Source organism: Lampris incognitus, chromosome 13, assembly GCF_029633865.1.
Source record: "Lampris incognitus isolate fLamInc1 chromosome 13, fLamInc1.hap2, whole genome shotgun sequence".
Taxonomy (NCBI): Eukaryota; Metazoa; Chordata; class Actinopteri; order Lampriformes; family Lampridae; genus Lampris; species Lampris incognitus.
In genome coordinates, this window is record NC_079223.1 from 4,550,631 (window position 1) to 4,578,037 (window position 27,407).

Below are 27,407 nucleotides of genomic sequence, written 5' to 3' on the forward strand. Positions count from 1 at the left end.
AGTGCTCAGGTGCATTGTTGTAGTTTTACTGAATGTAATTCATTCTAATTTGCCCCGACCAACCAGTTGTTGCCTCAAGTGAAGGAGTTCAAGTATCTCGGGGTCTTGTTCATGAGTGAGGGTAGGCTGGAGCGGGAGATTGACAGGTGGATTGGTGCAGCATCAGCAGTAATGTGGATGTTGTACCGGACCATTCAGGCGAAGAAGGAGCTGAGCTGGAAGGCAAAGCTCTCAATGTACCAGTCAGTCTTCGTTCCAACCCTCACCTATGGTCATGAGCTTTGGGTAGTGACTGAAACGGTGAGATCGCGGGTTCAAGCGGCTGAAATGAGTTTCCTCCATAGGGTGTCTGGGCTCAGCCTTAGAGATAGGGTGAGGAGCTCGGATATCCGGAGGGAGCTGGGAGTAGAGCCGCTGCTCCTTTGCATTGAAAGGAACGAGTTGAGGTGGTTCGGGCATCTGATCAGGACGCCTCCTGGGCGCCTTCTTTTGGAGGTTTACCAGGCAGAGCCAACTGGGAGGAGACCCCGGGGTAGTCCTAGAACTCCCTGGAGGGACTACATGTCCAGTCTGGCCTGGGAACGCCTTGGGCTCCCCCAGGAGGAGCTGGAGGGTGTTGCTGGGGAGAGGGAGGCCTGCAGTGCCCTGCTTAGCTTGCTGCCACCGTGACCCGACCCCGGAGAAGCGGCTGATGACGAGATGAGATGAGATGATTAATTCTTTGTTGCCCTGTTTCATATGAATCTTAACAAAACTGTGTTCTTGTCAGATAATTTTTTTATTTTCTCCCCAATTGTACCTGGCCAATCACCCCGTTCTCTGAGCCATCCCGGTCTCTGCCCCACCCCCTCTGCCGAGTCAGGGAGGGCTGCAGACTACCACATGCCTCCTCCGATACAGGTGGAGTCACCAGCCGCTTCTTTTCACCTGACAGTGAGGAGTTACACTAAGGGGACGTAACGCGTGGGGGGATCACGCTATTCCCCCCAGTTCCCCCTCCCCCCTCGAACAGGCACCCTGACCGACCAGAGGAGGTGCTCGTGCAGTGACCAGGACACAAACCCACATTCAGCTTCCCACCCACAGACACGGCCAATTGTGTCTGTAGGGATGCCCGACCAAGCCGGAGGTAACACGGAGATTCGAACCTCTGATTCCCGTGTTGGTAGGCAACGGAATAGACCGCGACGCCACCCGGACGCCCCTTGTCAGATTATTTTGTATGCTGTTCATCCCTACAGGTCAGATGGCGAAGCGAGGGCAGATAGTGTGTCTTTATGTTTGGCCTATGCGTACAGTTGGAGTGGAGGAGGTGAGACGGATGCTGGTAGGAATACAGGCCACGGCTCCACAGGGCTGCAGCAGCAGTGGATGAGCCGTATCCACCCTTTGAGATATGATTTTCAGTGCCGCGTCACAAACCAATATAACCCCAAATGCCACCGTCAACTGAAGTTTGTGAAAGCCTAGTGCTTCACTACCAGGCCGGACCAGCACTGTGCACCTCATGGTAATATGTCGAGACAGCTGGAACCTCACGTGTCACAGCCCAGCTCCAGCATTTGCTTTCCAGAATCAGCTTTGATGGCTCCAACTAAAGTGGTTTACTAATTTATTTTGGGTTAGGAATAATCTGGATCGTCTCCCATGCTTTCAAAAGGATAAAGTCAGCTGTCTTGCTTTCAGATCAATTTTGTTTCAAACAGGCCAAACCCAGCCTGCATGTTGGCAAAATACGACCTAGCTGTGTGTAGCACCTCGCACATGTTAGAGATCCTCAAAAAACAATGATTGCAATTTCTTTTAATAAAATGAAATGTCTATTTTTCTTTAATGGAATAAAATTTCTACTCAATTATAAATGTAGCAGCATACCCAGCCACTGAGGATGCACAAGCCAGTGCATTCTCAGTGCCGGTCCCAAGCCCGGATAAATGGGGAGGGTTGCTCCCGGAAGGGCATCCGGTGTAAAAATCTTTGCCAGGTCAAATATGCAGATCACAAGTCAGATTTCCATACCAGATCAGTCGAGACCCGGGTTACCAACGACCGCCACCGGTACTGTTGGCCAGCAGGGTGCCGGTGGAAATTATGCTACTGTTGGGAGAAGGAGAAGGAGAGGGGGAAAGCATGTCTAGAGGCAGCAGGAGAGGAGGAAGGGTAGGAGTGTGGAGGTGAGAGTCAGAACTTTGAATGTTGGCACTATGACTGGTAAAGGGAGAGAGCTGGCTGATATGATGGAGAGAGGAAAGGTAGGTATACTGTGTGTGCAAGAGACCAGGTGGAAGGGGAGTAAGGCCAGGAGTATCGGAGGTGGGTTCAAACTCTGGGAGGAGAAATGGGGTAGGGGTGATCTGATTATGGTGAATTTGTATACGTGTTGAAATGAATTTGTGGTACAGATTTTAGAGGTATTTAAAATCGAATCCAAAACACTTCCAGATTTGAACCGGCATCTGTGGAGTATAAGTTAGCATGCCACTACTTGAATGTAGAAACGTTTTTGGAGTTTGTTTTAATAAAGAGAATTTCAAATTGTTCCAAAATGCAAAACAATGAAACATGAAGGTTTGCCTTCATCGCCAGAGTGAAGACTGTTGTTAGGAAGTCTCTCTCCAGCTCTTCTTTCATGCTGACAGCTTTCTCATTAGGCCAACATAAATCATAATGTAGAAGTATCAGGCTGTCTGTATTGAAATGACAATACACATTTAAACAGAGTGCTTTTAAATGGGATTGTATGTGCAAAGTCACATACAACCCAAGTCGGCCTTAATAGCAAAGTTAGCGTTAATGCTTTTAACACATGCACCTCATTTATCTGTGTCTGCAAGATGTTGTATATATTGTCCTGTACATACATATGTCCAAGATGGATTGCCTCACCATATTTACAAAAACATTCAGGATCACAGTTCTTCTGGTTGGCCAATATATGTTGAAAAATGCTAATCAATTGCAACTGAAAAAAGACCTTAATTGTTACCTCCGGCTTGGTCGGACATCCCTACAGACACAATTGGCCGTGTCTGCGGGTGGGAAGTCGGATGTGGGTATGTGTCCTGGTCGCTGCACTGGCGCCTCCTCTGGTCGGTCGGGGCGCCCCCGGATCGGCGGAGAGGAGGTGGAGCAGCGAACGGGACGGCTCAAGAGGAGCTGGGTAATTGGCCGGATACAAATTGGGGAGAAAATTGGAAAAAAGGGGAAAAAAAAAAGACCTTAATGTCTGCATTATTTCAGGTTAGGGAAAGAAGGGCGCTCCTTACAGGGCTGTTTCCCCCCAAAACATAAGAAGCTCCAGGCAGGGGCCGTGGTCCCCAGGCCCACCGGACAAATTAGACCAAGCTCTCCCAGCCGGTCCAGCGCCAGCTCGCCCAGCCAGACACCCTCGACACACCTCCCCGCACTCCTCACCACGACATCAAGAACGCCACAGTCAACGCCAGGTGAGGCCGCCGCCAGACCACCGTCAGTGTTATCGAACTGCCGGTCTGCATGGGCTAGCAGTTAGCTTAGCCTGCCCCGCTGTCCCAGCCGATCCAGCGCCTGCTCTCCCATCCATCAAACGAAGACAAAACTTAAGACACAGGCATGGACAAAGACACTGCATGGACGGTGCTGGGTGAGGCCGCTGCAAATGCAAAGTCGCGCAGCCATCTTCCCACACCGGAAGAAAATTGTGAGTACATGATATTTTAAAAAGTAAGAAGGCTCCTTGGCGATTATCATCATTTAGTTGATGATGTTTGATCATAGCCAGACAGATTCCAGATGTACTTCAGGCTGAGAGAAGTTCACCTCTGCTCAATATTGTTGGACACAGCGTCACCAATCAGACTATGAACTATGAGGGGACACTCAGTCCACCAGTCTCACAATATTGTAAAGATCTAGTGAAGATCAGATTAGAGGGACAGCTCAGGTTGGACGGTTTGGAGACAAAGCAAGAGAGGCAAGATTGAGATGGTGTGGACATGTGTGGAGGAGAGATGCTGGGTATACTGGGAGAAGGATGCTGAATATGGAGCTGCCAGGGAATGCCAATTTCCATTGTTGTTGGGGGGTTTTGCCTGCCCTGCCTGCAGAATTTTTCATTGGTCGCCGGATGTTTGATGACAGGTGATCCGTTTGACTAATGCTATTATTGAAAGCTGGCATTGGATTAAGCGCTCGAGAGACAGACATCGTAACTCTGTTTTGTCTTGTCGGGGTGAGTCTTGGCAGTGAATTACAACGTGAGGGAGGGAAGCGGTTGTTAGAAAGTCGAAAGCATAGCTTGCTGGCCAGGTTATTTATTGAAGCGTGGAAGGTCAAGACATTAGCCTGTGATAGTGCAGCACAATGACGGCTGCACGGAGGAAGTCAACCACGAGTCTTGTAAGCTCTGTCATAAAGCCTTGCTAATGGTTCCATTATTTCCTTGGTAGAGAGAGACCAGATTGAGAGATAGTAGGACTTATAGAGAGTGTAATTGCACAAGCTTCTTTGTAAGTTTTGAATGTGAACATGACAGGAAAGACGAGAGTCAAGCGAATGCCATGATGAGATTTGTAGTTTTCTGCAGTGATTAAAGCCTGACCAACAAAGTTAATGGTACATGACACGGGCAACGCTTTCTTTAGGGAATGAAAACACATAGATTCAGTTTTTTATTTTCACATTAATGGAGAGACGATTCAGCTGCAGCCGGGCATTAAGGGCATCAAGATCAAACGAAAATGTGGAGTTAAAGGACCACTTCGCCTATTTTCAGCCTTATCTCTATCTAGCCAAATCGGGGATTTAGTGTGAAAACGCCTGCAGTTGTTGCCAGTGTGCTCTGTGTCTCTGGGACACACTGCCAAATCCATTCTTCTTCCGGCACCAACGCCATCATTTGACAAGGGAGAACTACGGGCAAGTTCAGCGTGGATTTCTAGTCTTCACCTCTGGGGGCGTGCTCTAGATGCCACTCAAAAACAAAACTTCTGGGGGTGTCCGGGTGGCTTGGCATCTATTCTGTTGCCTACCAACACGGTGATCGCCGGTTCCTCACTGTCAGGTGAAAAGAAGCGGCTGGCGACTCCACATGTATGGGAGGAGGCATGTGGTAGTCTGCAGCCCTCCCCGGATCGGCAGAGGGGGTGGAGCAGAGACTGGGACGGCTCGGGAGAGTGGGGTAATTGGCCAAATACAATTGAGGGGAAAAATCAAATAAGACATTGCAACGTGTTGGTCTGAATAAAGCTGTTTTCTATATATATGCAAACTTGGAATTGTTTATTTTCACGTTAATAACTGTCAAAGTTGGCTGCAGGCTACCCATGTCAGATGTATGCAAATTAGACCTGTTGGCTTATGCAGAGATCATTCACTTCAGAGGCACGATGCATTGCATTTTCTTCCAAAACAGGGCAAAGTAGGTTGTTTTGGGAGAGGGTGACATCTGGTTAAAAATAAACCCTTTGTGGCAGAATGGGATAGCCGTGGCCTTTGGGTGGGTTTTCTAAGTGAGAAGGTTAAGTGCTCTAAAAACGATTTCACCCTGTTATGGAAACAAGGCAGTTGAACAGAACCCGTTATGCAGTTTTTAAATCTAGGCATTTAGTAAAAAATGTATAAAGACCAAAAAAAAAGAAGAAGTAAAAAAGGGTGAAATATCAGTGCATAGTACAAAATGTTTGTCATATTTTTGAAAATAAAGAAAAGTAAATGCCAGTCTTCTCTCCATGGCCAAGATGTTGTTATTTCAAAGGAAATTACAACTGTCTGCAGCCCGGCATCACTGCCGGAAAATATGTTCTGAAGAACACCCATTTCAAACTCGGTGACTATTCCGGGTTTTGCATTGCTAAGAAAAGCTTATCTACATTATCAGAATCAGAAATAATTTATTGATCCCCGCGGGGAAATCGGGTCGGGTTACAGTTGCTCACCCTATAGAAGAAAACATATACATAAGCATACATGAAATTATAAGAGAAATAGAAAAAAGTAAGAAATGTGCATTATACTACAATTTATAACAATATATATAGAAAAATAATGCGTAAAAATATGTACAGAATAGCTTTGCGCGGTGGCAGTATTGCAGCCAATGAGGTTTATCTGAGCTGTGATTGTTGCTAGTTGAAAAATATGTACAGAATATTAAGAATGCAGAACCAGTGCAGTATAAATATACACCAGAGTATTGCACAGTTGAAATATCTGTCCATGTTGTAGTCGTGCTTCAAAATGCAACGAGCATACCCGAAGATTTCCCAGTGCTGATGTCAGTGCATTTTCATCATACTTGGGGGTGTTTTGTAATCGCTCGGAGCCATTCTTTGCACTGTTCAGCGTCTGTTGGTAATGGATGGTAGCTTACGCTTACTCCCTCCTCTCGCTTCTTTCTGTGCTTTTCTCATCCAGGCACAATATGTTGTCAATAAAACTAATCCACTTCAATTTATGTCGTTTTCCGGTTTTCTGATGGAAGACTGAAGATTTTCAGACGCCATTCTTTGTACACAGAGCCGCAAGAAACGCCCACCTGCACGAGCTGGGTGGGCTCGGGAAGGATTTGAAAGGGTTTGGGTTTCAGAAGCTTGTGCACAATGCATGCTGGTACATGCAGGCACTGTCGACATGGCTCCGCGACCAGGAGAACTCCCATTTCTCCATCAATATAGCACACACTGAAAAATGTATTGCTTCAGTTGACGCCATTTGCCCTGACCACGGACTGGATCTCCACATAAAAAGCGATGGAATGTCCCTTTAATGCTTTGGGCGAGAGAGGGAAGTTACGTCATCTGCATATAGAAGACAGCTCGAGTGTTAACACACAGAAAGAACATCATTTCTATAAAGGCTGAAACGTGACGGAGCTGATATACTGGAGATATTACTTGTTCAATTGTAACCACTTTGGCTCCATTAGTGTGAGGAGAGCAACGTAACAATAGAAGAGGAAAGTTGGAAAATGCCAAGTCTATGAAGAAGAATCTGATGATTGACAGTGTCACACGCTTTATGAACCTCAATCAATACGGCACTGGTAACATGAGTGGAAGGGGCTTTCTGGCAGCCATGCTTTAAATACAACATGACATGAACCCTGAAATTAGAGCCTTGTTATCTCACTTCCCAAGCCATATCATACAGCTAGTCAACAACTAATGCAAAAGAATAAATAAAATGAAATCAGTTTGGACTTATGTTACATCAAAGTCTAATCACCTTCACGTCTTCCAAAACAAGTTCTTGTGGTTCTGTCATTAAGTCTGTGCGGGTGGGTAAGCAAAAACCCAGCCAGTGATATCAAATGTTTTGCACAACCCAGTCAAATCCTGAAGGATCAAATTACCCCCCTTTCTAGAATTTGCCCCACATAATATTTCACTGTACTTGGACATACGTCATATGACGTGAGCAAGACCTGCTGTGGACGCCGTTTCACGTCGTCCTGAGCTGGATGGCTCGTGCAAGCAAAATCTGTGCTGGAGTTTACCATTTTTCAACACGGGGGGGGGGGGGCACACACTCCCAAGCAACGAATCTGTGTGGAATCGCTGTTGCCCTCTCTGCCCGGCGGCTTGCGAGCTTTTCCATCTTCTACTGGCCAGTAAAATACGATAAAAGCACACAAGTTATGTTTTGTTTTGTTAGTTTAAACAGGTTTGTTAACGCAACACAAGAGACGCCCATCTCTTTGCAGCAGCAGCAGCAGCAGCAGCAGCTGCTTTCTGGGAGTGTCTGCACTGAGGAGGGACTGGATCCTACCCTCTGGACATCCCTGAGCTCTTGACTGTAAGCTCATGACCGTGTGTCAGCCTTGTGTTTGCATGAATGGGATTGGCTCGTGCGATGCCCCCAGTGCCTTTTGACACGATAGTTCCTGTTCCATAATGAACGGAGGCGACTTAGTCGCTTGGTGAGTTTCTTGCAAGTGTGGCCTTGTGATAAATATGTATCTTGCAATGCATTGTGGTACTAACAGCCTCTGATCCAACAAAAGAGCTGAACGGCATCTGTATGACCAGACAAATACAACATTGTCTTTGGTTTCAGATCATTATTAGATAGTGGCAGTGAAAGGCAGACAGGGAATGGGACAGAGAGAGAGAGAGAAGGGTATGACATGCAACAAACGTCGACTGGAATCGAACCGGCGACTGCTGTGATCATGTGACCATGTGGTATGTGCTGTAACTATTCAGCTCTTCGGCGGTGCCCCCGAATAAAACATTTTTAGAGTCAAAGATGCATTTTAAACTGAATACTTCACAGTTTCAAAACAGGTTTTCTGCAGCTTTGTTGTTCAGGTAAAACCAAATGGGTTCAACCTAAACGGATCCAAACGGCCCAACGGCTGCAGTCAGAAGAAGCCGTGCAGCTGCACGTTAACAGGGTGGTGACGCCTTCATTGCTCAGACTAACAAAGGTGACTGCTGATGGAGCCCTAATATGCATATGAGGCGCAATCTGTGGGGGTGGGCTGTCAGGGCTGGAGAAAGCCCTTCTTTGACAGCGGTTTAGTCCTTTGCATCACAGGGAAATCTGATGTGCTGAAGGTTAAAGCTGTTTATCTCCCTCTGGATCACGCCGGTAACCACGAATCCCGGGCGCACGCACACACAACCTGGCTGTGTGTGTCCTGTACCACAGAAACGGCAGGTGGCAGATCAGGTCTTAAGTGTGACACAGCATCAAAACAAGATGCCACGGTCTGTGGAACTGACCTTTGAGCCTGCTATTTGGTTTTGCCTAATCAGTGTTGAGAATGGATGTCTCCTGGGTCTTAGGACTACCTTTTACTTTTCACAAGGTAAACAGAGAACCTTTATATATATATATATATGTGTGTGTGTGTGTGTGTGTGTGTATGATGTATGTGGTATATATACAAACCCCAATTCCAGTGAAGTTGGGGACGTTGTGTAAAACGTGAATAAAAACAGAATACAATGATTTGCATTTCCACCTCTATTCAGCTGAATACACTATAAAGACAAGAGGTTTAATGTTCACACTGATGAACTTTTTATTATACCTAAAATCTATCATAACGACCCCCCCCACCCCAAAAAAACACATTATGGGATGACTCTGCCTTTAATGACCTTATACAGATGTGATTTTTAAGTTGGCCAGGAAGTCAAATGTCAGACTTTTTTTGTTTTTTCTTACAATGAATCATGCCATGATGCTGGCCTTTGAGGCCAGCGCAGGAGAGGGCGTTACGTAAAGGGCTCGGGTCAGGTGCCACCTGCAGCACGTACTGGAGGAGCCAGCTGGCCCCGGCCACATATGAAAGTCCCTGTACTTGGTACCGCTCTGCAAAACCCGCAAAACCCTTTTCCCCACGGAAGGTACAGAAGCTTGCTGAGTATAGACCCAGGTCGGCTCGGGGCCTGATGCCGGTCGTGTCGGGGTTGAAGGGAGAAGGAGTGTTCCCCTTGACTTGTGTCAGTCGGGGCCACTGTGCCCTGACCTTGAGGGCTTCTTATGATGAGGGTCAATTTCTAAACAAACTTGAGATGTAAATATTAATTATTATTATTACTGGTCCCCCCCTTCTCCCCAACCGTAACTGTCCAATCACCCCACTCTTCCGAGCCGTCCCGGTCTCAGCCCTCCCCCCGCTGATCCAGGGAGGGCTGCAGACTACCACATGCCTCCTCCCATACATGTGGAGTCACCAGCTGCTTCTTTTCCCCTGACAGTGAGGAGTTTCACCAGGGGGACGTAGCACGTGGGAGGATCACGCTCTTCCCCCCAGTTCCCCCTCCCCCCTGAACACTAGCCCCAGAGGAGGCGCTAGTGCAGCGACCAGGACACGTACCCACATCTGGTTCCCCACCCGCAGACACGGCCAGTTGTGTCTGTAGGGACGCCTGACCAAGCTGGAGGCAACACGGGGATTTGAACCGGCGATCCCCGTGTTGGTAGGCAACGGAATAGACCGCTACACCACCCGGACCCCCCTGTAATTATGAATAATTGAGTAATTTTCTTACAGGGGATGTGAGTAGTCTTCCTAAAGTATTTTCTGAAGAAGGCTACTTGTTGTGGAGTAACTCTCCTCTGGCCCCCGCAGATGTCTGGCTCACAAAATGCCCGTTAGAGACTCCACAGACCAAGACTCCTCAGAGTCACCACGTGTGTGTGTGGGGGTGGGTGGGTGGGGGGGGTGGGGGGTGGACATGTTCCCTCACCTGATATCCAGCAGTCAGAGGTGACCCCATCAGACGCCAGTCTGCAGGACCCCTGTGAGGAAATACACAGCGTCATGTAGATTAGGTGCATCCAGCAGCACGAGTCACAGTACAGGAAAAGTGAGTGTGTGTGTGTGTGTGTGTGTGTGTGTGTGTGTGTGTGTGTGTGTGTGTGTGTGTGTGTGTGTGTGTGTGTGTGTGTCTAGTGGCGTTTGTGAGTAAAGGTGCATGCAGTACGCCAGTGTGGCTGTAGCAGCAGAGGAAGCTGATGACTACATGGCATTACTGTGAAAAAAGTAAACCAATTCGGGGTGTTACAAATATCATGAGATGCTAATGACACAGGTGTTCTGTCAAATGTCTGGTCTCTAGTTAACCACTGGCGGGGTGTTTAGTTCGCAGGTGGTGGCTTTAGTGTCTTTTATTGGACCTCGTGTTATCTTATTTATCACAATTTAGTTGGATTATTTCCCGAGTGTCTACTTAGAAAAACGAGGCGGTTTTAAAGGGACAGGGTGTTTATTTGGGGTTAAATAGGACAGGTTTACTTTTTTTTTTTTTTTAAGTGTAAGTAATAATCATTTGTGTTTGTCAAACTGGAATTAGTCTTATGGTTACCTGCTTAGTGTTTAGTCTTCCTTTCAGTCCCGTGAGCTAGACTCTTAATGAGAGCGGGCCTTCAGCTGTACTAGTCACAGAAGAGAGTTCAGATTGCTAAAAGCGCTCCGGCCGTGAGGCGCTGTGCAGCTGCAGCACCTGGGTGATTCTTCAACCAGGCGGTTCCTCTGGCCGCAGGCGAGAGTTTCAAGGAGCGACGACGACTTTTGTGTCGCGTGGGAGAAAACAGTTAGTGTACTGGTCAGAGTTGGGTCGTGTTGGCTATGAAAAACAGATGTGTGATACTTTTTCAGTTTGTGGAAAATTCAAACGTGGCAGCATCTCACTGTTGTGGGCTTGTCCCCAACCCTGACCTTCTAACTTCCCCTCTACAATAAAGTCATAAAAATGGTGACCTTCATTAAATCTTTACTTTGCATTTTCTCATAATAATTTAAAAAGACATATTTCAAATTCACATGGTTTATATATGTGCAGTTTGCACACTTGTTATAGTTAAATGTGGCTGTCCCTCATACAGACATGTGCCATCACATCACACCCAACATTTTAGAGCAACAACATTTCTCCAAATAACAACAACGTGGTTGCCACGGAAACGAGAAGTGCCAGAGGCGCGTGAGCATCATGGCAGAAGCGTGACTTGTTCATGTCACACATGTGAAGGTTTATATGTGCTGATCTGACAGGATGGTTATTACAGGTCATTACCAAACACCTTACTAGCTGAGTGTTTAGTTCAGAAATAAGAAGTTTCTCTTTAGTCACGTATATTCATTGTACATTGTATGCTAGCTAACAAGTTAGCTTAGCGAGTCCAAGACTTGGCCAACCTTTTCTCCACAAAGTGAAAACTGTCATTAGCATCACGTGTCATTACGTCACATGTTGCTGTTACCACTTTGAGAAAAGCATCACAACATCAAACTTATTGTGTAGGACGATCAAAGCTATGCTATAGCATGTTTGTTCCACACCGCTTAACAGAGCTTCTGGAGAACAGAAGAAAAAACAGATTTTAAAGACATTTATTTATTTTTTTCAAAATTTTGAAAAGCCAAAAGTGCCCCAAATTGAAGAATCACCCACATATACAGTCTGTCAGGTTGAATGACAAAAATGGGGAAAAGAAAAAGATTAGCAGACACTGATGGAGTGCAGACATGGCAAACCAAGTGCGTTGGTCTCATTCAGCGGCAGCTTACTGTCAGAGCAGGAACAGCAGTTTGTTGATATACTACACGTGTGCTCGGTGCCAGTCTCCAAGTTTGATGTGTTTAAGACAGTATTATGATAGCGTGTGGGGACGTCTTACCTCTTTTAACTCCACATCATTCTCACAGTCATGCTAGTGCGAAAAGTCAATATCTGTTTAATGATGTGAAACTTAAGAGAATAGATTGAGGAATAGGGAAAGAAACGTATTAGTCTTTAAACAGTGGTTGTCCATTATCATTTGAGAAGGTAATTCAATATTCATGGATAATTTAGCATCACTATAAATCATCTGACACATGACTCATTTGGGGTAGATTGGAACTTCCAGTAATCTGGGTTTACTTTACGTTGATGCTTTTGCTGTTACCTGCACGCTCGAGGCATGGCGCTTAACCCCACCCCCCCCACCCCACCCCCAATACGTCAGGCTTTCCTGATGAAAACTGTAGAAGAAAAACATCAGTTCGTACCACCCGTCCATTATCCAAGCCGCTTATCCCAACCGGGGTCGCGGGGAGGCTGGAGCCTATCCCAGCAGTCATTGGGCGGCAGGCGGGGAGACGCCCTGGACAGGCCGCCAGGCCATCACAGGGCCGACACACACACACACACACACACACACACACACACACACACACACACACACACACACACACATTCACAACTCAGTACGGCTGAGTCACCTGACCTACATGTCTTTGGACTGTGGGAGGAAACCGGAGCCCCCGGAGGAAACCCACACAGACACGGGGAGAACATGTAAACTCCACACAGAGGACGACCCAGGACGACCCCCAAGGTTGGACTACCCCGGGGCTCGAACCCAGGACCTTCTTGCTGTGAGGCGACCACGCTAACCACTGTGCCACCGTGCTGCCCAATTCGTACCCCCTATACCAATTAACAGCTACCTATTTAGAGAGGCTTACACACGTTTTTGTACTGTATGTTATTTTTATTAAACACTCTATGTACAAATACAGATTAAACACAACACTTATTGTACACTACACACTGTACATGTCTGACTGCTTGCAACCCCAACACAAAAATTTGTCTTCCACGATCACTATCTAAAGTCTTAGAATGTTTATTATGAAGCTATCGACCTTGTTTGCTGACCTTACGGCGCCATCTCAGATTTGCCGTGATGAGAATCAAACAATCGTAAGCGAACTCTGGTAAAATGTCACGTGTCGAAGGATGCATTTAGATTATGAACATTATTAGTACCGTCATTATTTGTGCGCTGTGGTAATGAAAAGTCATGCTGCCCCGTGCATGAGTTTTAATCATCACACCAAACTTAAGAGGATTTTACAGTCGTCTCTTAAATTTTAGGAAAGGTCAGGTTTCCGGCCTGCCGTGTGTTAGAGTTCCTCTGGGCGTCGTGTTTATTCCATAGGAGTGTTGTGGGGCTACTCAGCAATGCGTTACAACATTATTAATGTCTTGATGAAATGGCAAACGTTAGTCTGAGAGCAAATAGTGTGACAAGTTGCGGCTTGTTGAGTTTTAATGAGGTACTTCTGAAATCAGTAATGAGTAATTAAATCAATGTCTCATCCATTCATGACGTCGTAAGTAACGAGCCCAACACTGATCTATAGAACGTGAAAGAGTAAAGCTAGCCAGACTACTGCCCTTGCATTTTAACCAGGCGTCAACATGATTATGCATGAACAACCATATTCTTTGTTTGTTTTCCAGACAGTACAGACACGTTGGATGTGAAGAAGGCTGTGAAACTCAATAAGGGTAACTCAAAGGCCAGTGAAGCTAGAGGAAATGTGCAAAACAACCTTAACACCCAACAGACTCCATAAAAGCACTGTTTCCTAACGTGTAGCCTGAGCCCCACCAGAGGGCTCATTAAAGAAAACACTGCAGGAAGCAAAAACACACGGCCAGAAGAGAGAGAAAAGCAAGGGGCCTTGCTGCAAAAATACATATCCAAAAACACTGCACTAAAAGCAATATAAGAAAACTTCACTTTTTTATACTCGGAGCGATGACAAAAAAAAATTAAAAAAAATTGGCCCCCACAAGTTTCTCCTAACCAGGGTCCCCGGATGTTCAATATAATCAATTTGAAGAAACTCCTCCGTGAACAGACTAGAGTGGTATGGACATTAAAACAAGCCATGGCCTCTCAACAGCAGTGTTTCCATGCATAAATGAGAGAAATGTCCAAATGTCTCTTTTTATTTCCTCGGTGAATTGTTTTTAGCGTCACAGTCTACCTTAATTTAGTGTTCCATATCAAAAGGATAAACAAAGACTCGGTAATCTAAAAAATAATAATACTGCTGCAGTGTTGTAGTTTATGCTTTAGGTACATAATGGGGTTCCTCGACAAAAAGTCCTGAAGGAGACAGATGAGAGAGGAATGTCTGTTACAGTTTATGAGGAAATTAGAAAAGAAAAAAAAATCTCAATTTTTCTTCCATTTGTAGGTAAAAGATTGTGAGCACCTTCAATATCTACCATAGGGATGCTCTCTGTAGCCCCCTCTAGACAGTCGTAATGCTGGGGCTTTGAGGCTTGGACGGGTAGTTGTCCACTCCTCCTCTGCAAAAATTACAGTTAGAAACACATCGTAGCAAGATATATTACAAGGTGCACGGACAAGAAAACGCTCAGCACAATGTTTACTCTAACAACCACGTAGCCCATCATGCCTTGGTGATGCAGTTATCCCATGAAACCAAAAGCATCAGTACACCCGTTAACTGCAATGTCTTGATTTTGATCTGCTATCCATCCAAGACATGGACAGTCAAGGAATTGTTTCTTTTTATTGTAGGTAGAACAGGCTCTTACTTTCTCCACAGAGACTCGACCCTGTGCATCACTGTAGTCCACTGACTTCCGGTTTCTACTGCAGCGGTCACACCAGTTTCCTGTTTGTTGGCGTGCGCTATTGACAATGGCATATTTTTTGCGATGCCTGCAAGATTTACCATGGATAAATGTCAACCACATGCACAGAACTGTCCACACACTTCCACCTGCACCTCCCAGCACACGGGTGGCACGTTTCAAGTTGTACATATCAAGAAACCCGTGTGCTGGGAGGTGCAGGTGGAAGTGTGTGGACAGTTTGTGCATGTTGTTGACATTTATCCATGGTAAATCTTGCAGGCATCGCCAAAAATATGCCATTGTCAACAGCACACATCAACAAACAGGAAACTGGTATGACCACTGCAGTAGAAACCGGAAGTCAGTGGACTACAGTCATGCACAGGGTCGATGGTCCACTGAAAAAGCAAAACGAAACAGAGTTCTGGCTTTGTCTGTCAGTAGCTTATTTTCAAGCTCCAAATTACATAAAGACGACGAGCCATTATGCATTAGTCTGGCACAGCCATCCTGTGACCTTGTTACTGTTGTTCACGGTTACACTTTATTTTAGGGGGTCGGAAATTACCTAGTAATAAGGTGGTAATTATCACGTAATTTCTTAGAAATGAGGTTTAAATTACTTTGTAATTTGGGTTAGGGTTAGGGTTAGCTGTAAAATTACCTGTAAAAACTACCACCTCAATAGCTAGTGTGAACTACTAATAAGTCTGACCCTTTAGCCGAGCGGTTAGTGATGTCGCCTTGTGGTGCAGTACACCCCGTATCGAATCCCGCACCGGGCAAGAAAATAACCGGTTACACTAGGAAATTACAAGGTAATTTCAATCTTATTTCTAAGAAATTACATGATAATTACCACCTTATTGCTAGTGTAAACTACTAATAAGACACGTTAGCCTCTAGCTAACGGGTCTGGCCCTTTAGCCGAGCGGTTAGTGATGTCGCCTTATGGTGCTGTACACTCCGTATCGAATCCCGCACCGGGCAAGAAAATGACCGGTTACACAAGGTGATTTCAATCTTATTTCTAAGAAATTACGTGATAATTACCACCTTATTGCTAGTACTGAAATCAAGTGTTACCGTTGTTCACTGCATGAACCACTGTCCGGGCAGTGTCTCAGGTTTGAAAAATGGGGGGCAGCAACGGCTGTTTACAAACAAACCAAAACACAGCGGGTGGTTTTCATTTCCGCTTCAGTCCGCGTAGCACTGACCAATCACGTTCGAGTAGGCGGTGCTTCCTACAGGAACCTGCCGTGGTTGCGTGTGTCCAAAATGGCGTTTGGACCTAAAACGCCTACAAAAGGGATCTTGCTGCTTGTGTGTTGTGTGGAGCTACGTTCGACTCGTGTCGACTACTCGTGAAACCGTCCGGTCGCAGACGTCGTTTCTCAACCCCAACGTCACGTTTCGACTTGCTAATCCGACAGTGCACAGGGGGTAAGCACGGGGGTAAGCACAGGGGGTAAGCACAGGGGGTAAGCATAGGGGTAAGCATGGGGGTAAGCATGGGGGTAAGCACGGGGTAAGCATGGGGGTAAGCACAGGGGGTAAGCACGGGGTAAGCATGGGGGTAAGCATAGGGGTAAGCATGGGGGTAAGCATAGGGGTAAGCATGGGGGTAAGCATAGGGGTAAGCATGGGGGGTAAGCATGGGGGTAAGCATGGGGTTAAGCATAGGGGTAAGCATGGGGGGTAAGCATGGGGGTAAGCACGGGGGTAAGCACAGGGGGTAAGCATGGGGGTTAGCATGTCGTTAGCTTGTTTGAAAGTTGGTCACGATTCTTACCGCGTTTATGAGGGAGATCTACGCTGAAGTCCTGCATTGTTTCTGTGCACTGTTTCACTAAAATGACTCAAATGACTCTGGACGGTCAATGTGACCGCCGGTTTTCAGACTCTATATTCTGCCAAGATAAACACCCAGTTGGGATATTAATGCATTACATATGTTAGTGTGTGTGTTAGGAAACGACTGACACCAAAATTAACATTTTGTCAACTATAATAGTATTTCTAAACAATTTAAACTTCAGAGAAACATGGTTGAACTGGAGTAGCAAAATCGAAAAAGGGAAAATATTGCCTGAAAAACAAAAGGGAAAACACATATTGCTAATCTGACTAATGCAACAAGGCCTATAACACGAGACATGTAAAAAAAAGAACTGAAAAATATTGAAACAGTCCCAAACAACGACCGGAACTTAAAAACTACTAGAACGGTTTTTAAACTCTATATTCTGTCAAGATAAATACCCAGTTGAGATATTAATGCATTACATATGTTTGTATGTCTGTTAAGAAACTGACACGAAAAATTAACATTTTAACAACTTTAATACTATTTTTCAAGCAATTTCTATCGCCGCTGTCCAACGCCTGTAAATACTGCAAGGCCTCGGTGGTAGTCGTGGTGCGTCTGGAACCAGACATGTTGGACATCATCACACATCAAGTTTAGACTATTTCTCTGCACTGGAGGGCGCTAGTGTGTTTCTAGGACAGAGCAACGAACTTCACGTAGGAAATGACGTGACAACACACGTCATAAATACTGACGTGACGCACGACCAAATTACGGTCGTTTTAGGTAGATCTTATGATAACTTTTTTTGTGCAATTGGTCTAAAACTCGTTTTAATGCAAATATATGCAGTTTTAGGGGAATTCAGGGAGTGGCAGGTCTGTATCTTTTTTCCCCACAAACTTATTAAACTTGGAAAATCCAAAACGGTCATAAAGACCGTCTTGGTCGTTCTTTAAAGGGCGCTGAGAGTGGCCAGACTGGTTTCGCGAGTCAAACTAATTTGATCTCGCGAGAGCAGGAGGCTGTGCCAGGCTTTTTATGTATGGCACAAAAAAGAGGGTGCTTATGGAGCAGAAAATCAAATTGCTGCCCGCTCAATTTTCCTTTGGTCCACACCTAACAGGTCCACAACACCCCAGTGTGCCATTCATTGTGCCGTAAATGAATGATCCTGCAGACCTGGTGTGGCCACCGGCTTATGTGCAGAGTGAGGGGTACCTAGCTGGTAACAGCTCTCTGGTATGAGCTAAGCCTACAAAAGTACATATATTCAAAAGGCAATGCACGCCACCTACAGCGCATCCGGAAAGTATTCACACCCCTTCACTTTCCCCACATTTTGTGATGTTACAGCCTTATTCCAAAATGGATTAAATTCCTTTTTTTCTCATCAATCTACACACAATACCCCATAATGACAAAGTGAAAAAAGTTTTGTAGAAATTTTTGCAAATTTATTAACAATAAAAAACTGAATATTGCATGTACATAAGTATTCACACCCTTTGCTATGACACTCAAAACTGAGCTCAGGTTCATCCTGTTTCCACTGATCATCCTTGAGATGTTTCTACATCTTGATTGGAGTCCACCTGTAGTAAATTCAATGGATGGGACATGATTTGGAAAGGCACACACCTGTCTGTATAAGGTCCCACTGTTGACAGTGCATGTCAGAGAAGAAACCAAGCCATGAAGTCAAAGGAATTGTCTGTAGACCTCCGAGACAGGATTGTATCGAGGCACAGATCTGGGGAAGGGTCCAAAAAAATGTCTACAGCTTTGAAGGTCCCGAAGAGCACAGTGGTCTCCATCATTCGTAAATGGAAGAAGTTTGGATCCACCAGGACTCTTCCTAGAGCTGGCCGCCCAGCCAAACTGAGCAATCGGGGGTGAAGGGCCTTGGTCAGGGAGGTGACCAAGAACCCGATGGTCACTCTGACAGAGCTCCAACGTTCCTCTGTGGAGATGGGAGAACCTTCCAGAAGGACAACCATCTCTGCAGCACTCCACCAATCAGGCCTTTATGGTAGAGTGGCCAGACGGAAGCCTCTGCTCAGTAAAAGGCACATGACAGCCCGCTTGGAGTTTGCCAGAAAGCACCTAAAGGACTCTCAGACCCTGAGAAACAAGATTCTCTGGTCTGATGAAACCAAGATTGAACTCTTTGGCCTGAATGCCAAACGTCACGTCTGGAGGAAACCAGGCGCCTCTCATCACCTTGCTAATACCATCCCTACAGTGAAGCATGGTGGTGGCAGCATCATGCTGTGGGGATGTTCTTCAGCAGCAGGAACTGGGAGACTAGTCAGGACCGAGGGAAAGATGAATGGAGCAAAGTACAGAGAGATCCTTGATGAAAACCTGCTCCAGAGCGCTCAGGACCTCAGACTGGGGTGAAGGTTTACCTTTCAACACGACAACGACCCTAAGCACAAAGCCAAGACAAGGAAGGAGTGGCTTCGGGACAAGTCTGTGAATGTCCTTGAGTGGCCCAGCCAGAGCCCAGACTTGAACCCCATTGAACATCTCTGGAAAGACCTGAAAATAGCTGTGCAGCGACGCTCCCCATCTAACCTTACAGAGCTGGAGAGGATCTGCAGAGAAGAATGGGAGAAATACCCCAAATATAGGTGTGCCAAGCTTGTAGCTTCATACCCAAGAAGACTTGAGGCTGTAATCGCTGCCAAGGGGGCCTCAACCAAGTACTGAGCAAAGGGTCTGAATACTTATGTACATGCAATATTTCAGTTTTTTATTTTTAATAAATTTGCAAAAATTTCTACAAAACCTTTTTTTGCTTTCTCATTATAGGGTATTGTATGTAGATTGATGAGAAAAAAAAGGAATTTAATCCATTTTGGAATAAGGCTGTAACATAACAAAATGTGGGGGAAGTGAAGGGGTGTGAATACTTTCTGGATGCACTGTATATACAGTGGACTGGGCTTCAACTGTCACATCTGCTGCTCTCGTCAAATTCAGCCGATAACTGTCAAGCAAAGTAAGAAGGGGTGTCGCATGTAGGAGCTTTTCGCTGAAATAGTGATTAGGAGTGGGCTGCAGCCACAAGCCTCTCTCCATTCATCTCCTCCCTGAGAAACATAATCTTTTTTATGGATGGTGGTGTGGGAGCAGTCAGTAGTGTTGAAGACACTGTCAGAACTATCACACGAAGAGCCAGCTCATTTCAATTAGGTCCAAGCTTTTTTATTAAATGATTTATTTTTTTAGCTGTTTGAAGGGAGGTGTATTGAAAATCCTGATTCGTTTCCATGAATAAAGCTGATACATGCCAGCTGTTGTTCTCTTACATACCATGAAATGTCAAATCCGAAGAGATTAGAACAGAAATATGAAACATCGTGGAGTGGATTTGCATTATAGAATATATTATGAATTATTGATTAAAGTTTTGGAAAAACTCAGTGCATCTTGAGATAGTATACAGTGGTGAATAACTGAAAAAATAACACAATACACGAGAAAAGTAGTAATTCAGGTTCGAACCTAATTATGTAAGGTGCCAAGTGTGGAGAGTACGCCTTGGCACATTAAAAACGTTGCCCTGTTGTAGTAAATCATCCTTACCGTAGTTGCTGTAGGCTTCATCGCTGGTTCCATGCCCATATTCGTAATATTCTGAAATGCTGAAATCGGAAACATTTATGTCAATCAAAAGTGTCATCAAAGTATAAAATGTGTGAAATTGATAAAAATGTGAATTGAAATTGCTTCAGGTCTACACATGTTGTACATACATCCTTACTTAAACATCGCTAGCCAGATTCACACAGACTCAAAATAACTTGCAACAGAAATGTGTGCAGTGTTGATAAGAGGTGGTTTTGTATGTTTACCAAGTTGGTGTGCACTACAAACCATATTTCTGGTTTGGCTAATGTCACTTAAACTGGACTTTTATCCTGGATCATGTAAAAATGTGAGGATTTAATTTCATATTGTGTAGCAGAATAATGTTGAAGCATACAGTTGTGTTTGCACAGAATGCTAACTATGCAATAATGGATTTATCTTATTCCCCGATGTTACCCCTTTAAGAACAAAATGGCTGAGTGAACCTTTACGTGTTTGTAAAAAACCTGGCTGGGAATGGAAGGCAACATGACCTGGGACAGACTTAGTTTGACAAAGTGGGAATTGATCAGAGAAACAATTTGTGAGCCGTGTGGCTTGGAAGGAAAATCGCCTCGGCGAGCCGAAGATGCATTTATTTAACCGCGTATTACCTTCTTGACTGATTACTGTAGCTGTCCTCATATGCATCGTAACTCTCGTCATCGTATTCTCCGTCATATCCGTCGTCGTAGGACTGAAATTGGGGAAAAGACAACTCTGTTAGAGAGACTCCTCTCCCTCATTGTTCATAACGAACTACAGTACCGAAGTGATCAATACGGAGCTCCTCTGGGAAATCTCATTATCCTAAGGAAATAACACAGCATGTCCAGCAAAGTACTGATTAAGGTTAGCAGGCATGGCCGGATTAACTACCCACGGGGCTCCAGGGCAAGCGTGTGCAGTGGCGCTTTTTGGCATAAGCAATATAGGCAATTGCCCAGGGCGGCAACTCCTAGAGGAGCGCACACAGCTCTCTTGACACACACACACTTGTGTCATCTTGCCCAGGGCGCCAAATGAGCCAGAACCGCCACGGAGCATGTGAAGTTAATGTGAACTATAGCAAATCCGTGGAGTAAACAAAGACCGTGGCTTGAAAATCCCACGTTGACACAGACGGCAGCTTTGCCCTTTCTCCAACAGAGACTAAAACTGGGGAGGATCAACATACACTGTATTATCATGGCAGCAGACAACATCAAGAGATGGTTTTAGACTTAAGTTTGGGGCCCTTGGGGCGTCCGGGTAGCATGGCGGTCTGTTCTGTTGCCTTCCAACACAGGGATCGCCGGTTCAAATCCCCGTTACCTCCGGCTTGGTTCGGCATCCCTACAGACACAATTGGCCGTGTCTGCGGCTGGGAAGCCGGATGTGGGTATGTGTCCTGGTCGCTGCACTAGCGCCTCCTCTGGTTGGTCGGGGTGCCTGTTCAGGGGGGAGGGGGGGCAATAGTGTGATCCTCCCACGCGCCACGTCCCCCTGGTGAAACTCCTCACTGTCAGGTGAAAAGAAGCAGCTGGTGACGCCACATGTATTGGAGGAGACATGTGGTAGTCTGCAGCCCTCCCCGGCTCAGCATGGGGGGAGCAGCAACCGGGATGGATCGGAAGAGTGGGGTAATTGGCCAAGTACAATTGGGGGGAGAAAGGGAGGGGGAGAAAGGCCCCCCCACCCCCCAACCCCCCAAAAAAGGTTTGGGCCCTTTTGTATTTTGAATCAATGCTTTTGTTCAAATGCAATGTCCCAGAACTTTCAGGGCCCCTGGTGGCTTTGGACCCCCTTGCTTGTTTAGTAATTCAGCCGTGTCTGAAGGGAAGAAGTGTCTTTATAGTGGAGCCTAACTGACAACTTCTGTGCCGTTAAGCCAACTCAAAAAGAAAAGAGATCTGAACTACTGATAAGAAGCCTTTAATAAAGTAACTACAAGATATCGGTCGATAACAAAGCTTAAATACTGGTGTCCGGGTAGCGTAGTGGTCTATTCCGTTACTTACCAACACAGGGATCGCCGGTTTGAATCCCCGTGTTACCTCAGGCTTGGTCGGGGGTCTCTACAGACACAATTGGCCGTGTCTGCGGCTGGGAAGCCGGATGTGGGTGTGTGTCCTGGTCGCTGCACTAGCGCCTCCTCTGGTCAGTCGGGGCGCCTGTTCAGGGAGGAGGGGGAACTGGGGGGAATAGCGTGATCCTCCCACGCGCTACGTCCCCCTGGTGAAACTCCTCACTGTCAGGTGAAAAGGTGCAGCTGGCGACTCCACATGTATGGGAGGAGACATGTGGTAGTCTGCAGCCCTCCCCGGGTCAGCAGAGGGGGCGGAGCAGAGACCGGGACGGGTCGGATCAAGTGCAGCGACCAGGACACATACTCGCATCCGGCTTCCCACCCGCAGATACCAGATACGGCCAATCGTGTCTGTAGGGACGCCCGAGCAAGCCAGATGCAACACGGGGATTCGAACCGGCGATCCCCGTGTTGGTAGGCAACAGAATAGACCGCTACGCCACCCGGACGCCCACAAAGGTTAGATACTGTTCCAGTGGAAATGTGTGAGTGGCGAGCAGTGTAGCTACAGTTAAATACAGCAATGTGTTTTTGTCATTTCCACTTTTGTGTTTCTGGTTTGTGTGAGACCAAGCCTCTATGATCAGCCTTTGGCGGCAGCCGCTGTGTAGTAGTTGTGGTTGACTGTTCTAATGTGTGCTGATCCTTTGCTGTCAGTGAGAAGTTTACTGTCGGCCTGATCTTCTCCGTTACAGGAGCAGGAGTTTCCCCAACCGCCGAGTCTCGCTACGTCAGAGCGGTGTGTCAGCGGTAACGCTGCTTGTTTCTTTCATCACAACCCAAACTCCTTCGTTAAATGTCTACAGACTCATAAAACTGTTCCCTCTCTGAGGATACAGTCCATTTCCACAGGAGCAGCTTGGCTCATCCTCTGATCCAGGAGCAGATCTGGGTCGGGAGTGACCCCTCAACGTCTGGCTTTGCATTTGATTCATATTGCAAACGGCGTGGGACGTCGGTGTGCAGCAAATCCAACAACAAAACCCAACAGTCGAGGCGCTGTGCTGCAAACCTGTAACACACCGCGGCGGTTTTCTTTTGTCGCCCAACACGAATTGATACTGCTGCGGTTCTTTCATGGCTTTATTTGTACAGACATGGATTTGACTACATTAAAGTCAGGGATTATGTCAAGGATTAAGTTGTTCAGGGGATCCAGGCCTACTTCCATTCTCTAAAGCAGAATTTTCCAGCCATCCCAGTGCCGGAGGACCACGTATCTCACTAATTGACCGTTTTGTTGGCGATCCCGTGTGACCGAATGCTCCATCTGACGGCTGACTGTGGAGCGACCAAGCAGTTGGGTCAGGATGCTGTGTCGTAACACAACTCTTCTCAAGGTTGTGAGTATGAATCACACAAACGTGATGCAGTGTGTTGGCACGGCACTTAAAGAGTAACTTCCCCCTCCGGTCTGAGCCCAACTCCACCCGCTGCATAATTTTGAAAAATGATATAAAGTGGGTAGGGGGCTTCTGGCAACACAGGATCGGCGGTTCGAATCCCCGTGGTGCCTCCGGCTTGGTCGGGCGTCCCTACAGACACACTTGGCCGTGTCTGTGGGTGGGAAGCCAGATGTGGGTATGTGTGCTGGTCGCTGCACCAGCGCCTCCTCTGGTCGGTCGGGGTGCCTGTTCGGGGGGGAGGGGGAACTGGGGGGGGGTAGCGTGATCCTCCCACGGGCTACGCCCCCCTGGTGAAACTCCTCACTGTCAGGTGAAAAGAAGCGGCTGGTGACTCCACATGTATGGGAGGAGGCATGTGGTAGTCTGCAGCCCTCCTCGGAGCAGCAGAGGGGGTGGAGCAGAGACCGGGACGGCTTGGATGAGTGGGCCAATTGGCCAAGTACAGTTGGGGAGAAAAAGGGGGGAGTGGGCAGGGGGCTGGGGGGGCATACCTCTTTAATAGAGTGGAGAGTTGAGGAGGAATTTGAACGGTAACTCATGAGTGAGTACTGAGCTCCTCTGAAGTGGATGCTGTTGTCTCTACTTCATGAGATATGTAAAGGAACCACCCGTCGACTGAGAGGCTTCGCTCACATCCCAACAACGCTACACATCCAACATCACGTCGACACAACATACTACCACCGAGACAAGCAACGGGGCTGGAAAGCAAACATGTCCACCGGCAAAGCTCATACAGCGACTGTTGCATATGGTTGCAATATGCATTTCATACTCAGCCTCTGGCAGATCACAGGGTCGGTTCTGTGCCAGGTGTGAGCAGCGAGGCCATGGCTGCTGCCCGAATGGAAAGATGAAATGTGTGTTTGATCCCTTATACGCCAGTGAGAACCTGAGCCATGTATATCTCAGGTTATCCCTGGACGATGTTTCTGAGCCACGCTAGCGAATCCGAGTACACGACAATGATTGTATGTTTTGTGTTTTAATTCTCCAAATTCCCCTTGAGTTAATAAACATAACTAAAACGTGTCATGAATAGATAAAATATAACATCCATCCATCCATCATGTGAACCGCTTATCCTGCTCTCAGGGCCGCGGGGATGCTGGAGCCTATCCCAGCAGTCCCTGGGCGGCAGGCGGGGAGACACCCTGGACAGGCCGCCAGGCCATCACACACACACACACACACACACACACACTCACACACACACACACACACACACACACACACCTAGGGACAATTTAGTACGGCCGAGTCACCTGACCTACATGTCTTTGAGTCACCTGACCTCCATGTCTTTGAGTCACCTGACCTCCATGTCTTTGAGTCACCTGACCTACATGTCTTTGAGTCACCTGACCTACATGTCTTTGAGTCACCTGACCTGACCTCCATGTCTTTGAGTCACCTGACCTACATGTCTTTGAGTCACCTGACCTACATGTCTTTGAGTCACCTGACCTACATGTCTTTGAGTCACCTGACCTACATGTCTTTGGACTGTGGGAGGAAACCAGAGCCCCCGGAGGAAACCCACACAGACACGGGGAGAACATGCAAACACCACACAGAGGACGACCCAGGACGACCCCCAAGGTTGTAAAATAATAAATATATCACTAAATTTCTGAACAGTTACTCTTCCAAAAATATCACCGACTAGGCTTTGCGTCATTTTTGAGTATCAACTTAAGTTAATGGGACGAAGTCTGGGCATGATCGATAAGATAAGATCGTTTGTTGTCATTGTGCACACACAACGAAATGTCATTTGGTGACTCTCAGACCAGCAGCAGTAGATGCGGTAAATGATGAAAAAACAAGATAAAAACAAGGACAAACAGCATTTAGCAAAAACAAGTGAGGCAGCAAGAATGATGATGAGACAATAAGAAAGCAGCAGCTTTTAAAGTTCAACATAGTGCGTGGGGTTACTGCACATAGTTGTCCATATTGCAGCGGCCTAGTAGCAGTTAGTCCTCAGCAGCTATCGGCAGGTGTGTGTGTGTGTGTGTGTGGGGGGGGGGGTTTGGTTTCACATCAAAACTTAAGTCAATTCAGTTTTATTTGTATAGCCCAATATCCCAAATGACAAACTGTAAATAAAAAACCCGATGTGGCGCCATGAGGGAAACCCTTGAGCCGGTAACGTGGCCGTTTCCACGGGGCTGACTGGCTCTCTGCCACTGGTTTATTGGTGCAGTGACTGCTGAGATGTTTACCGAGGTCGTGTCTCGCTGTACTCGTCCATGCAGGGCAAGGCCGTGTGCATGCAGGTCGTGCAGGAACGAGGTGCCGTGCACCAGTCTGCCCCCCAGTCGTGGTAGGACACTCATCTGGGAAAACAGTTAACGGCAGTCCCGCTGAATAAGGCGGAGGGGATGAATCAAGAGTTGGTGCAGAGTCCACGGTGGAGAGTCTTCACTCAGACTAATTAGAACAGCAGGAACGTAAAAGCCCTTAGCGCCGCGCTTCATTATCGGCTGACAACCCACACGTCCCCTGGCCATGACTGATCTTTCAGAACACCTTTTCAGAGGAGACAATAGAGGGACAATGAGCTTCACAGTCCTTTCTCCGTGTTTCACGACTACTGCGGCGGCGGCACGGACTCGGCTCAGCGTGCACGTGTTCCCTTGTGCCAGATTCTGATAGATTTCCCGTCAGGTGGTGATGTTTGCATTTGAACTTACTCACTTCCAGAAAAGCCAGTTTGGTGGTTACCTCTCTACGGTGTTGTGTGTGCTGCAGCTGAATCCTAAGCACTCTGGGAGCTAATGTGATGAAATAGCATCCGATTTGTCACACGTGGAGGCTAAAGGGAGGCAAAAGGAGAACACAAGCCAGCCAGCTGAGCGGTAACCCGGCTGTGATAAACACCGGGTGTAGTATATCTTGTGAGATGTGCAGCAGATAGGGCTGCAGCATCGCTCTTGTGGAGAGCGATGGAGGGCAACATAACGTGAGATCCACCTACCGATAGGATCTGCGTCTGCATTTGGCCCTAAAAGCAGCGGAGGTACTTGGGCATTCTCCCCCAGCTTCCCCTCTGTGAAGCAGGGGAAGTCTGTGGGAAGTGTGTGCCATACATCTGTTTTGTTAAACAGCCGCGTAGTGTGCGCAGGATTTCCATAATTAATCTAACAAATGTAAACTCAGCAGTGTGTTTGAGCCTGTTGTTATAAAGCAATTACTGCAGATGTGCATGTCATCCTCAGACGCCTGACGGCGCGGCGATGCTCACGTCCACAGCGTATCGGAGCGTCTCGAGACCCTCACGTATTTTTCATGTCCATGAAGAATGTGATATGTGCAGAATTCTCTGCGTTTCCAAAGGGCGTCCTTTTGCCTTTTCAACTGTTCATAGATTTCTGTCCCCCTAAGCCTGCGAAAGCCCTGTGTTTAATCACGTTATGACACCCGGCAAGCCCCTGCAAGCTTCCAGTGCTCGGGTCTGAAACCAAGCAATTCATCCTAGCAATTCTACGTGGTCTGGACTCTGTATCTCTCTCAGCTTTACAGCGTTGGCTTTCATAACAATGATCACATCCGATACCGGATGGATCTGATGTCGACCACAATGTCACATTCAA

The 27,407-nt window shown here is 46.8% G+C and overlaps 1 protein-coding gene and 1 pseudogene across 1 annotated transcript in view; one reads left to right on the plus strand and one right to left on the minus strand.

Annotated features, from left to right (window-relative positions):
• The first annotated feature begins 6,047 nt into the window (after positions 1 to 6,047).
• LOC130123316 (U4 spliceosomal RNA) lies at positions 6,048 to 6,130 on the plus strand (annotated as a pseudogene).
• An 8,363-nt stretch (positions 6,131 to 14,493) lies between these two features.
• khdrbs2 (KH domain containing, RNA binding, signal transduction associated 2) overlaps positions 14,494 to 27,407 on the minus strand; it is a 120,548-nt gene continuing 107,634 nt past the window's right edge. Inside the window, exons 7-9 of the mRNA XM_056292355.1 lie at positions 20,949 to 21,031; positions 20,290 to 20,348; positions 14,494 to 14,588 (exon numbers count right to left, since the gene is read on the minus strand). Of these exons, the coding sequence (XP_056148330.1) occupies positions 14,494 to 14,588; positions 20,290 to 20,348; positions 20,949 to 21,031 (237 nt within the window). The remainder of the gene's footprint in view (positions 14,589 to 20,289; positions 20,349 to 20,948; positions 21,032 to 27,407) is intronic.